Source organism: Onychomys torridus, chromosome 11, assembly GCF_903995425.1.
Source record: "Onychomys torridus chromosome 11, mOncTor1.1, whole genome shotgun sequence".
Lineage (NCBI taxonomy): Eukaryota > Metazoa > Chordata > Mammalia > Rodentia > Cricetidae > Onychomys > Onychomys torridus.
In genome coordinates, this window is record NC_050453.1 from 38,299,684 (window position 1) to 38,314,262 (window position 14,579).

At 42.3% G+C, this 14,579-nt stretch overlaps 1 protein-coding gene across 1 annotated transcript in view; it reads left to right on the forward strand.

Moving 5' to 3' along the window:
- Positions 1–4,366: 4,366 nt before the first annotated feature.
- The window catches only part of Tdrd5 (tudor domain containing 5), a 51,486-nt gene continuing 41,273 nt past the window's right edge, over positions 4,367–14,579 (forward strand). Inside the window, exons 1-6 of the mRNA XM_036202443.1 lie at positions 4,367–4,421; positions 5,021–5,256; positions 5,787–6,179; positions 8,592–8,785; positions 11,966–12,049; positions 13,558–13,614. Coding sequence (XP_036058336.1) covers positions 5,025–5,256; positions 5,787–6,179; positions 8,592–8,785; positions 11,966–12,049; positions 13,558–13,614 — 960 coding nt within the window. The 5' untranslated portion in view covers positions 4,367–4,421; positions 5,021–5,024. The remainder of the gene's footprint in view (positions 4,422–5,020; positions 5,257–5,786; positions 6,180–8,591; positions 8,786–11,965; positions 12,050–13,557; positions 13,615–14,579) is intronic.

The window sequence follows — 14,579 nt, forward strand, 5'->3', positions numbered from 1 at the left end:
TCATTGGTTGGGGTTATGAATGATGAAAGTATCTGAAGAAAAATGCTTGATGGTCCCTGATAAAACAGCCAACTTAGCATTCTGGAAGGTGGAGGAGTTGGGGAGCACAGTACAGAGTCAGCGGTGAGTGCTGCTGGCTGACCTCCTCTATGATTATAACAGGGCTGATGTTTTCCTTCAGATTCCTTTTTAATTGAAAATGCTGCTCATACCTCTCTTGAAACTATTCTATGTACTCATAAGCTTTTAATACTTTACTCCTTTGTTGAGGCTGATGTCCATAGAAATAGGGTGGCTAGGAGGAGGAGCTCATGGTTGACTTGAGTACAAGAAGAAAGAGCTGGAAAGGTTGTAAGATGTTATACTTATTCCCATTTAGTACCTTTACATTCAATATCCAAAGAAAAGGGGTGGACATACATCTCTACAGATTATCTCATGAAACACAGAATTTGCTGGCATTAGAAGTTCAAATGTTACCATTTGGGATCTGGCAGTTACAAAGATGTGTTAAATTTGACGTTCTCAAATTTCAGGTGTCAGATTGACCAACTATGGGAGAAGAGCAGTGTCCAGGGAAGTGATACAGGTGAAAGCCTGATCCAAGGGTGCGGATGGGGATGTGTGGCCTTAGGAAATCCTGCCGAGGAAAGATAACCAGATGATTCTCTCTTGTATGTAAAGCGATAGAAGCACCTGGCAAACCCTTGAGATTATGAGACTTGACAAGAGACTTGAGGGGAGACTTAGAATCTGGGCAGTTGGCCTTTTTTTTCAAGACAGGGTGTCTCTGTGTAGCCCTGGCTGTCCTGGAACTCACTCTGTAGACCAGGCTGGCCTCAAACTCAGAGATCTGTCTCCCTGTGCCTCCTGAGTGCTCAGCACAGTTGGTCCCAATTGCAGCGTCTCTGGAAGACCTACCTCCTAGAAGAGGGTTTGTTAAATCACTCCCAAAGCCAGCTTCCTCTTTGATTCAGTGCAGCTGGGGTAGAGCCCAAGCCTGCCTCTTTAACACGTTCCTTGGTGAGCAAAGGGCAGAATGCTTTACACCAAGTGGTGAACAGTGAAAGAAAACAGGAAAAATCTAATGTGGACCGTTTCTTCAAGGATTTGGCTGTGAAGGAGAAGAGATGTAGGTCAAGGGAAGACTTTTCCCCTCCTTGGCTTGCTCTATGTAAGATAAGAATCAGAACATAATTTTATGTCATAGGAGTCTATAAGGAGATGGAAACAGAACTGAAGAAGATAGCCGAAGAGCCAAGTCATGGTCCAGCCATGCTATGGGAATAGACGTGGGGGAAAGGAACACACATCTGAAGGAATACATGAGGAAGCTAATGCAGAGGCCTGGGCTGGAGCTGAGGAGGTTTATGTATGAACACGTACATTTTTAATGGGCTAGAGCATAGTTGTTTTCCAGGGGTGGGGTAACAGTAGATTAAGATGTCTAAGATGGAGTCAGAGGAATTTCTATGGCAACAGACTTGAACTCGCTATCAAATGGCCCAAACTGGGCTTTAATGTTCAAAAGCTTGGGAGGTAGGAGTAATTGTTGGGGATCTCCAGCGTGTTGGGGGGGGGCACATTCCAAACTCCTCCTAAGCACACCAAGCGGCCGCTCCACCCCTGTCCAAACCCCGCCCAAAGAAAGGCCTCCAAGTAGTGGCTCTTCCCCCAGCTCCTCAGGACAGCCTACAGGGTATTTAAGGTCCATGGTTTCCCCTCTCTCCCCGGACCACCAGGGAATACTTTGCTCAGATTAAAACCTGAACTTTAATTTGGCCTGACCTGACTTATTGCATCATGAGCAGAGTTACTACCGGGGGATATTAATACTTACCAATAATGTATTGATTCTATCCTGATCTTCTAAATCATCCGTCCTTCACTATGCTCTTAGAAAGTTTCTCTAAGGCTGAGATTGTAGCTCAGAGCACCATGCTTGCCCAGCATGCACAAAGGCCCTGGGTTCAATCCTCAGCACAGTCAAAAAGCTCCCCTAGCCTTTTCTGACTTTCCTAAGGCAAGAAGAATACTTGTAGGGGCAGCTGTAATTGAAATTAACTCCCAGATTGGAAGCAGTGCTGGGAGTAGACCAGGTGGAGGCAGTTAATTACCAAGTAGGCTACTGGTGTTCATAACACAGGAAAAACAAATGGTGGTCTGGCCTACACAGTTCTCTGGTTAAATGTAGCCCAAGGAATGAACTCCACAAACAACTCATTTATACTACATACGTACGTGTGTGTGTGTGTGTGTGTGTGTGTGTGTGTGTGTGTGTGTATGTGTGTGTGTGCCCGCCAGTGAAAAACACAGGCTTTATGTTTTGATAATAGAGTCTGTTTACATCCTACAAAGACAAGGCTTCACGACTGGGTTCTGAGCACTAACTCCAGACTTCAGATTCACACCCTTTAAAATAAATCCCTCCAAGATGGAAACATTTCAGCCTACAGGTAAACAGGAAGGTAAACAGCTTCAAGAAGTCCCTGAAACTGACCAGATACATCAGGCCCCACCCCCATCTCTGGCAGAGTCCATAAAAGCTGAGAATCCATCTGATCTTACTAAGCTGAGCTGCAAAGAAGACTAAGTCCAGCCCAGCTTCCTGGAAGGAGCAGAAACCACCATTGCTTGCAGATGTTTAGAGCAACTGAGTCACTTGGAAAGGACACACTAACTTGAGCTGCCTGCAGACTGTGCAGTGTGCTCCAGGTTCCCGTGAGGGTCACCTGTGCTGGCATAGGCTTTGGTGATGCAGGTGTCTTTGAGTCATTTCTGCTCCTGTGACTCTTCACCCTTCTTCCCGTAGGAAACTCCAGTAAAACTCACTGGTTCACCAAGCTAGACTTTGGTGGTGGTCGTACTGTGGTCTGTCGTGGGCTTCCTATCTAGGATGAGTAGGCGTGTGTGCTGCATCTCCTCAGGAAAAGGTTTCACAACAATGGCAGACATTGATCTTGGGCTTGAATGGCAGTCTAATTCCCATGGACTTAGAGCTGCTTCTACCTAAAATCCTTGATTCCTTTTCACTCAGGTTTTGTCTAAAAAGGGATTTTTGTTTTGTTATTATAAGGGCCCATCGAGTCCTCAGAATAAGAAGATACGTTCCAAGACTCATCATCGAAATGTTGCGATATTTGGGTCCATATTTCATCTTAGAATTTTCTTTTCTGTTAATGTACTTACCTGCCACTCCTCTCCTGTAGGCCGAATATAAAAATGTTTTTTAGTTTCTGTTTTTAAGAACTTCTGTAATATTCTTTGTTCATTGATGGAACATTTTGTTCTCTTGGAATATTCATTTATGGATTTTGGGCAGAAGGGGTGTGTGTGTATGTGCGCGTGCGCTTCCCTTTCACACCCCCTTTATGCAACCATCTGAACTCCAGCTGGGGTTTTTCCTCTCTCCATCGCCCAAGTTCTAGGTGTGCCCCACCCAGCTTCCGGTCTCTTAATTTGAATTCTTTGACTATCTTTTAGTTTGTACATTTAAGATTGCATATTGTTGCCGGGCAGTGGTAGCTCTCGCCTTTAATCCCAGCACTCGGGAGGCAGAGGCAGGCGGATCTCTGTGAGTTCGAGGCCAGCCTGGGCTACCAAGTGAGTTCCAGGAAAGGTGCAAAGCTACACAGAGAAACCCTGTCTCGAAAAACAAAGACCAAACCAACCAAACAAACAAAAAGATTGCCTATTGTTAAGGGAAAGCTATGCAGACCCTGAGTTTCTACTTGCTAGTTTCTGAGGAGTCGGTCAATTTGGCTTATTCTACAAATCCAACGAATCTGTCCAAATAAAATTATCTTCCTTGGTCTCCCAGTTCTCTTATTTCCATTGCACCGGCAATGTTCTTCACTCACTCCAAAAGCCTTCCCACCCGTCCATTCCTCTCTTCTTGGAGTCAAAGTCGCATCCAGCTCATCAGTGAGTCTCAAGCCAGAACCAGACTCGCTCTTAATTTTCCTTCAAATGACCGCAGACCTCCGGACCGAGCACATCTTCAGGTGTGACGACGGGACCACCTGTCGCGGCTTAGCCAGATCGGCAGGAGCCTCCGCCTCGGTTCCGTCCTTCCGCCGGTGCCCGGGGCGGCGGGACGACCCTGCTTCGCGCGGGTGTGGGGCGGTCCAGGCGGCCACCCCTGCGTCTTCCCGCCGCTTGAGAGGAGGTGGGCGCCGCAGCCCGCAGCGCCGCCCCGGAGGGGGAGACGGGCCTCGGCCACACCCGCACGGCGACCTCCGCTAACCGTCCCACCCGCCGCGCCCTCCCGCGTGCAACGCGGCGCTCGGGACCCGACGGCCCGTGGTGCGCAGGCGCGCGACGCCCAGGCCGGCTCGGCTTCACCGCGGCCCTCCCGGAGCATCCCGGACTTGGGCGGCGCGCAACGGCAGCGCGGGTGCGGACGGGCGAGCCGCAGACAGGTAGTGGCGGGCCGCAGAGGGATGCCTTACCGCGGTCCTCAGCACGCCTTCCCGTCCCAGGTCACCGGAAAGCCGTGGTGGGGCAGACGGGAGGACCAGCGGGGGCGGTGAGGGACGCCCGCCCGCCCGAGGAGGAGCGAGGAGATGGGACGGCCTGCGGGCCGTCGGTTCCTTCCCGCTTCTCCGGGTCGCTCCTGCATCGCGGCCTAAGACTTTTGGTTCCCAAAGAGTGGCTGAGAGATTCCAGCCCATACTGAGTTGCAGTGGGGGCAATGACACTCCTTAGGGAGCTGGAGATGGTCCTTGAGTAAGCATACTAATCAGCCCGGCCCAGCTGCGACTTCACACCAGCCATTGGCAATGATTGGGAAGGCTCTTCCCAACAAGCCGAGCTTTGGGGCTTCTGCAGTGAGTGTAGCAGCAGAGGGCTTGTGAAAAGTCTCACGGTATTGCTTCAGGTTTATGATCTATACATTTCACATCTGAGTTTTTATATTTCATGGCTGGCTGTTAAAGGGTTTTTGTTTGTTTATTTTTGTCTTGCCATGGGTTTGACTCCTTTCTCTCAAAAGCAATTTTTGTTGTCTTGAATCCTGTAGCACAATGTCTGAACAAGAGCGTATACAGGACTGTCTGAGGAAAGAGATAAGGTCACTTCTTATTTCCACTAAAGATGGTTTGACTCCACAACAGTTGGAGAAGGAGTACCTTTTGATGGTTGGTAACCATCTACCGCTCAGAATCCTTGGATATCGGTCCACTATGGAACTGGTGTTGGATATGCCGGATGTGGTTAGTGTCTGCCCCTGTGGGGATGGTACCATAATACTGAAAGGTACGTTTAAGACTTTGGAAGGTCTATAAGCTTTATAATTAAAACATATCACTCAGTGCAGAGTTGTTCTAGCTGTACATTATCCTGTATCCCAGGGTGGTGGATGTCATAGGGTTGTGGTCATTGGTGCTTTTGAGGTTATGGGAAAAGAGAGAGCAAAGAAAAAAAAAACACCAAATCCCCATTCTCCAGAAAAATGGATATTCACAAAACTATATTTGTACAGTTTCAGATTACTGATTTTTAAATGCCTAAAACTCATTTTAAATTTCATGAAGCACAAAAATGTCATTGCAGGCAAGTTTGCTCTTCATTTCTGAAGAACTTCCACAACTTCCAGGCGCCAGTTAACAGTAATAACACAGCGGGCTCTTTGCATTTCCTGGTAGAGGAGTTAGGAAGCTGTTAGAATGTAACAATGGTGGAACCAAGAGCTTTATGTTATGCTTCTTGGAGAGACAATTGCAGTTACAAAGGATACGTGGAATATGTCTTTTACTTGAAAGTGATTTTCCCCCATATCTCCTTAGCCATTCCAGATGAATCCACCAAAGGAATAGCAAGTTTAGTTGCAAAGCAGAGGAGGAGCCATAAGGTCCGAAACTCCATGCAGAAGGGAAGAACCAGTATTTGCTCTGGCCGGGTGCCTTACCGTGGAAGGGTGCCCCCTATACTTCCAGCTGTTGTGAAGAGTGAGTTGAAAGACCTTCTGGCCTTGTCTCCTGTTCTCCTCTCTGACTTTGAAAAGGCATTTGCCAGGCGTTTTGGACGATCATTCCAGTATATGCAGTACGGATTCCTCTCTATGTTTGAAGTGCTCAGTGCGGCTTCAGATGTCATTTCTGTAGAGCAGACCAGAGCGGGTTCTTTGTTGACACTGAAAAAGAGTGTCTCAGAGGAAAAGCAGAGAGGATGGCCAGCAGGTAAGCCTGGCGGCATTAACATTTGGGTCATGCCCACAAGTACAACGGCCGTTGATACATCAGTGTTTTGGAGGACATCTCAGAAGGCTCCACCCCAAGATGAAGAGCTACAGGCAACTACTGGCTGCTGAGAGAGAATTAGTCTTCTCCAGAGACAAGCCCTATGATGGGTTTTCTTTTTGTCTATTTGGAGACAGACAGGGTTTCTCTGTGTAACAGCTCTGGCTGTCTCGGAACTTGCTCTGTAGCCCAGGTTGGCTTCCAACTCACAGAGATCTACCTGCCTCTGCCTCCCGAGTGCTGGGATCAAAGATGTGCTCCACCACTGCCAAGCTTGTGGTGGGTTTTCTAATCCCAAGCAGTCAGCCCTATATATATTTACATGTGAGCAACACCAAGTGAACTCAGCAGGCTGTGTTTATATACATGTGTGTTGCATGTAACAGTAATTGAAGAGGTCACAAATTGGAGAGGGAGATGGGGGATATGGGAAGAGTTAGAGGGGAGAGGGAGAAGTAGAAATGACATCATAATTGTGGAGCTTGAGAGACGGCTCAGCAGATAAGAGTATTGAGGGCTCTACCAGAGAGCCGGTATCCAGTACCCCAAACTTACATGTAAGCTCACAATAGTCTAACTCTAGTTACAGAGGATCTCGTCCCCTTTTCTGGCCTATGTGGGCTCCAGTCATGCATGTGTTATACAGACATTCATGCAGGCAAAACACCCATACACAGAAAATATTTTTTTAAAAAGATTGTTCTGTGGATGAACCCATGTTAGAGCAATCCTGGTGTATAGGGAACGGTACTTGAAGGGTTAATCTCCATCGGTTTATTAAAGTTAAAACCTGTGTTCCACTCAGTTGAATAATCTTAGGCAAATTAATTAATCTGCATAAGCCTTGGTCTCCAGATCTCCAAAGTATATAATATAATACATGGAATTTAGAGTTGTACTGAGGACCTCATGAGACACGGTCTGTAGAGAGCCTGGCATTCAGTAAGTTTGTTCTGTGTGGTAGATGAGGCTCAGAGTAATATAATCATCACTCTAGACCTTAGACAGACTACACTGCTCAGGGCAGGCCCTAGCCCAGAGAATTGTATGCCTGTTTCACTGACCCTTTTCTCCAGAGTCTGCATTTAGATCAGAGTGAGTGAGTCATGAGAGTGTGTCATGAATTTACAAAGCAGTGTTTAAACTGATGGGTGATGTAGCTCACTGCCTGTTCTGGAACTGTGCAGGGGTGAGGGGGTGGGAGGTGGGGGGTGTTATGCACCTCAACCTTACCAGTATACTTCAGGGGCTCAGACTTAGGAAGACTCAGTTGTGTACTCAGTGGTAGAGCACTTGCCTAGCATGTACAAGACCCTGTGTTTGTTCTACAGCACTAGAAGAGGGAAACAGACAAAAAACATATGATGTAAGGCAGTTTGCACATGTTTCCTAAACAGTAGAAGTAGATATCCCTTCCCAGTGATTGACTTGTTCACATTTCCCATCCATGGCTTATCTCCCACATCTTCAGATATCTCAGGAATAATTGGTATATTTGGTAAACTTGATTTTGGGTAAAGGAAGTACTAGGCAGTGCTGACTTTCAGGAATACATGTTGTACTACGGAATACATTTCCCAATATTGATGAGAACTTTTATTTTAGGACCATACCTTACCTCGTAGCATTTCCTCCTCCCTTTCCTTAGAAGGTGGTCGCTGACCATGAGAAACCTTTTAGTTGGACACTGTTTACTCTCAACAATGTTGAGAGAATTTCAAGATAAAGATAATGAAGAGATGTGCTATTTTCTTGAATTCTGGGACTTAATATTAGAAGACTATTACATTTCCTCAAATTCGTCTATAGTATCCAATGAAATTCTAATCAAAATCATGAGACTTATTTTTAATAAAAATTAATCAGATTTACATACAATTAAATATATATGGCAATGTAAAAATGAAAAATGTAGAATAGCCAAAACAATTGTAAACAAGAACAAAATTATAGGACTCAATTTTATAATTGCAAGATACTATAAAGTGATAGCAATCAAGGATCACCAGGTAATGAGATACTTCAATGTGGAAAGATGCCTGCCCAGTAAACACACCACTACAGCTGTTAAGTTTTCAATGTTTTACCTATAAAATGCTACTTCTCAGTTATATTTAGGTGACCTTATAGGGAGTTTTAGAGAGCAACAATCTTTTCAGGAACATAGTTTCTTAGTATTTTTTTTTAAATAAATGACTAATCACTTATATAGTATGTAAGTTTTATTGAATATATACACTCTTCCTTAATTTTTTTCTAAGTTGAGGGCTGTTAGCACACAGTAGTCTTTTTCTATAAAATCTCTGGGAAATTGCTAATCACTTTTTGTTTTTTCTTCTTTCTTCACAAAAGGTAAAATTTTTACCCAGCCATTTAGAATGAAACAACAGGGCTCCTATTCTACTGGGTTCCCAGTAACGAAGACACACTTTTCACAACCTACTTCAAATATGGAACCACCCAAGCAAGTACTGAGCATGGAGAAGATGCCCACATTTAGTACAGTGGAGATTTCAAGGCTGAACCACATTGAAAAATTAAACCAGGTAAGGTGCCGGAACTTAGGGAGAGAGATATGCCAAAATAGGCTTTTGAGCTCAGTGTGTCATCACTTAGACCCTATGGGAAGGTTCAAACCTGGAGCTGGAGAAGTAGTGCAGTCATTGAAAGCACTGGCTGCTCTTACAGAGGACCCAGGTTCGATTTCCCAGCACGTGGTGGATCACAACCCTCTAACTCCACTTACAGGGAATCTGATGTCCCCATCTTGCCTCTAGGCACCAGGCCACAGACATGCATGCAAGCATTCACCTATACACATACAATAATAAAAACGAAGGGTTGAAACCAGTCATTCATTGATAAGCTCTCCTGTGGTTACAGTGATTAGGAAAAGGTAAGAGGTGTTTTATCAGCTACATTGTTTCTGGGAGGTGTTGGCAGACACCTCCATGGTTACACCTCCAGTTCCAGCTTCTGTTTAGTATAATGTCATTTGATTTCATGCTGGAGACTATATCTAATATTCATGTTAGGTATCTTTTTATGTACATAGTTGCTATTTGTATATTGTCCTTGAAATGTCAGAATCCTTTGCTCATTTTACAAGATTGGGTTGTCATTTTATTGAAATGGAAGAATTTATATATTCTGAGTATAAGTATTTTTGTTGTTGTTTTTTTTGAGACAGGGTTTCTCTGTGTAGCTTTGGAGCCTGATCTATACACCAGGCTAGCCTCAAACTCAGAGATCCTCCTGTCTCTGCTTCCTGGGTGCTGGAATTAAAGGCATGTGCCACCACTGCCCAGCAAGTATAAGTCTTTTAACATGAACATGTAATGCAAACATTTTCTCCTGGTCTAGGGTTTGCTTCTTTAAATTCTTTTTTATATTTATTTATTCTGTGTGTATGAGTGTTTTGCCTATATGTAGAGGCCATCAGATTCCATGGAACTGGAGTTACAGATGGTTGTGGGCCAGCAGGTGGGTGCTGGGAATTGAACCTGGGTCTTCTGTCAGAGCCGGTATCTTAACCACTGAGCCTTCTCTCCAGCTCCACTCTTCCTTTTCTCAATCTTGTCTTTTGTAAAGTGAAGTCTTTGATTCTGGTGATGTGATTGTTTCCAGAGTTTTCTCATAAGGTTCTTGTTCACCTAATAGATCTTTGCTGAATGAAAAGTAACAAGAAATTCTTCTATATTTTTTCTAGAATTTTTGAAGTTTACATTTATATATATATATATTTGAGTCTTTTGCCAATTTCAAATTAATCTTTGTATAATATACCAGCTATGAAGTTTCCTGGATAAGGATAGGCAGTTATGGTGGTGTGTTTATTGGACAGGCGTCTTTCCACATTGAAGTCCCTCGTTGCCTGCTGCTCCTTGGTCACTGTCACTTTATAGTATCTTGAAATTATAACATTGCATCCTACAGTTTTGTTCTTGTTTACAATTGTTTTGGCTATTCTACATTTTTACATTGTATATATTTAGTTGTATATAAATCTGATTAAATTTTTATCAAAAATAAGTCTCATGATTTTGATTAGAATGTCATTGAATACTTTAGATGAGTTTGAGGAAATGTAATAGTCTTCTAATATTAAGTCCCAGAATTCAAGAAAATAGCACATCTCTTCATTATCTTTATCTTTAAATTCTCTCAACAATGTATACTAGTTTTTAATGTGTATGGCTTATATGCATTTTATTAAACTTACTCTTTATACCTCCCATTTTTATTGTATTAAAATGATATTTTCAGATTAATCATTGCTACTATATAACCTGTGTCTTAGAATTGAGTCAAGATACTTAAATAAGCTTGGTTTGACTATTCCCATAATTCTGTTCATAGTGCCATCTGGTTGAAAAGACAGTTCTACCTTATTTTTATTTTTATGTGTATTGGTGTTCTGCCTGCACATACATATGTCAGTGCATTATGTGCACACCTGGTGCCTTCAGAGGCCAGAAGAGGGTGTCTGATCTCCTGGAACTGGAGGTACAGTCAGTTGTGACCTGCCATGTGCCATGTGGGTACTGGGAATTGAACCCTGGGAAAGAAGCCAGTGAGCCAGTTCGTTTGTGTTCTCGTCCTCCCTCCCTCCCTCCCTCCCTCTCTCTCTCTCTCATTTTTTCGAGATGGAGTTTCTCTGTGTAGCCCTGGCTGTCCCAGAACTTGCTGTGTAGACCAGTCTGGCCTTGAACTCAGATCCACCCGCCTCTGCCCCCCAGTGCTGGGATTAAGGTGGTGCAACACACTGCCCATGCTCCTAACCCCTGAGCTATCTCTCTGCCCCAGTTTTGTTCTTTCAACATGCCTTCCTTCTCTCCCCTCACACTGGTGCTAGGCTCCCTAATGTGAAGAGAAATGGTGGGGGTGGGAATTGCGTGCGTGTGTTAAGTATGTGTTCATGTGGGTGTGTGTGGAGATCTGAGGTTGATGATGGGCGTCTTCCTCACTCACTGTCTGCTTCTCAAATATTCACCCGTGCTTTTTCCACCTGTGCTCTTAGGAGAAGCCTGTGCTTCCAAATTCCCAGAAACGTTAGATGGTCCCCCTCTGCCACTGCCGCACATGCCCCGCCCTTCCTATCATCCCGGTTCTTTCATCCTTCGATTGTATTACCTCTAAAGGGCTTCCCTCCACTGCTCTTTAGAGAGCCGCTCATGCTACTTATTCCCTGACTCAACAGCCCTTCCTACCTTTCAGAACGTCTAACAGCCCTGCCTTCCAGGTATTAGGCAGTCACTAAGTATTTAATAAATACTAAGTACCTTTGAAAATGAATGGCAAGCATCCTTTCTGGACAAGAGTATCCAATTAACTAAAGACTGTTGAATCTGTAATAGATAATGCTGTCTATCTTGGAATATTCCTCAATGTCTAGTTTCTCACAAATTCTATTTGCATATTTTATATAATGTAAAATGTGTCATTGATAATTAAAAATGTTTATTATTTAACTGTGTATGCATATGTGTCTGTGTGTGAGTATATTCATGTGAATGCAGATGCCCACAGAGGTCAAAGTCTGGGAACTGAACTTGGGTCCTCTACAAGAACAGTAAGTGCTCTTAACCACTGGGCATCTCTGTGACCTTCAGTGCCACTTTTTAGGAACAGGATTTGAACCATTTGGTTGAAATACATTTCCTTTTACAGCTTGCTTACATTTATCTTTGACTTTTTAGTGATTTGACTTTTTCTTTTATTCATAGTTGGAGAACACATTCAAATCAGTTATTGCCCAAATTGGACCTGGTGGGACTATTGATCCAGACCTAAAACATAAGATAAAATTTGTAAGTATTTTCCATTTCTGTGAAACAAAAATAATTGGTTTTCATGTGTGATTGAATTTAATTGTCTACAATGGTTATTATTTTTGTATTTGTACCTCGTCTTTTCTAAAACTTGATATATATACACACACATATATACAATTTTTAAATCAGAAAAAGCAATCAATAAAATTGTACTGAAAATTTTCATGTGAAATTGTTTAGAAATTCTTCTGTGAGTGTTCTCCTCGCTCCTTTCCGTCCGTTCTCCAACACATGGTTGTTGATTAACGTTCAGGGTCTTCCTAACCCAGTGTTCTCTCCTGAACATGTAACCTTATTACAAACACTTTGTCTAGCCCAGTGTGTCTATGTTCCATGTTCCACTTAGGAGGTCCTGGGAGGGATTAAATCTGAGTTGCTTTGGACCTTGGCTATTTAAAAAATTCTGCAGTTGAAGTCCCTTGAACGTTAATGTATAGGTGGCCATCAGAGGCACCGACCTTTGATTTGTTGAAGATAAAAATTACTACATTACTCTCTAAAAGATTTGAAAAAATGGACACTTCTGCAGACAGCTTTACTTTCAGCCGCATTTTAAATGATAAGTTTTATATTAGCTACCCTTTTCTGTCCTTGGTACTGATTTATACTTTCATATGATTGGTCATTTCATTGTTTTGCATTATTAATATATGGAAACCCATTGGTTGTTAGGAATTGGGCCAGGGGGTTTAGTCTGCCTTGAGGATTTTGGTTCTGATCTGTGTAAGCAAAATGCCATTATAGCTCCCACTGTCTTACATTATCTCACTGCACTTACTGTGACTTTGGTGGGAGATGGGTAAAACCGACACACTCAGGCATCTTCTCATTGTAGTTTTTGAAACTTCAACAGATGTCTAACAATTGTTTGTTCAAGGATATTCACAATTAATACATCACTAAAAAAAAACAAAAAATCAAAAAAACAAAAACAAAAAAACAAACAAACAAAAAAACCCAAAAAAACCCAGAAGAAAAGTATTCATTGATAAAGGATTCATTCAACTAAGGATTATCACATGTCTCCTAAGAAAGTTTATTCATGTTGCTCTTGGTTTCCAAGGCAGTGTGCCCTGCACACGCTACTGTACTTTAGACAGGGTTTAGAGACTGCCATGGTTGACATTGTCCTTTCATGGAAAAGGATGAGTAATGGACACGGATGTGCATCTTTCTGAAGATGGTTCTGAAATGCAGTGATTGTCTCTTGGTCACAAGATTTGAAAGGAATATTTACTTTATATTTTCCTTTGATGTGTGAATTAGAATTTTATATATAATATATGTAGAAGATTTAAGAAGGCACGAATTATTTTTATATTGTGTTGAAATTAAAGCAAGTCCACTTCTAGGGACTTGTCCTAAAAATTATGCAAATGTGCAAATGAAATATTTATGATGGTAATGTTTTTTGAAATGAAAACCAATCTTAATATTTTATCTCTTAATATTCCAATTTTATCTGTGTTTTTTCTGTTGGTTAGGTTGTATCTAAGTTTCCACAAGGTTTGTTTATTTCTAAACTGCTTGGAGAGTTTGAGGTAAGTTGTTCTTCTCACCAGCCTGCTCTTGGATTGCTTCATTTTCTTATGAAGAATAGGCAGCTTCTGCTCTTACTATTGGGTCCTCTAAATCTGTGTGTTAGTGGCTTTAAAAAAATTATGAATAGTTAAGGCTATGGCCAGTAACAAATACTTGGTTCTGGATAGGAAGAATGTCTTTACTATTTACTGTTATAACATCATTGAAATAATGATTAACATATTTTTAAAGTGCGACAGTACCAAGAAGAGATGTGTAAAAACAGAACACCCCATAAATAGTCTTGATTTTATACCCAGTAATAATATCAAGAATGAAGGCACTCTAAAGATGTTTCAGATAATAAAAAATAGAGACATGTAAATAGACCTGTATTGTAAAAAAAAAAGACAAATAATATACATTAGGCTAAATGAAATGATGCCAGATTAGAACTTGAGTCTTCAAGGGGTTTGAAGAAGAAAGGATTAAAGTAAACATGTAAGTGGATCTAAAAGACTGCTCTTTTGTACCGATTAAAACATTACTATTTAAAGCAAAAAATTATGACCTCTAGCTGGGTTTAAAACATGAGATGGTGTAATACATGGGAAAACCTTAGCATAAATCTGGAAAAGAAGGGGTGTGGGAGTAGAACTCTATCAACTTCTTTATTGCTCCTTGTTGGGAGTCAGTAAAGCAGAAAGCATACCAAAAGAATTAGAATAAAATACATCTGACATATCAGAGAATTGGCTCAGCTAATTGTAAAGTACACCTAAGCTATGTTTCATCTAATAGCAACATGGAATTACCTTTATAGTAACTGAAGAAACAAGGTGCATAACTTATATAATCTTATATCAAAGCACACTTAAGTTTTGACAGTTTCTGGAAAGCTATACAGAAAATGGCAATAATAGTTATTTCTAGGGAAATTATTGCTCGGTGACTGCGGGGTGGCTACCCACCAACCCCACAGCTC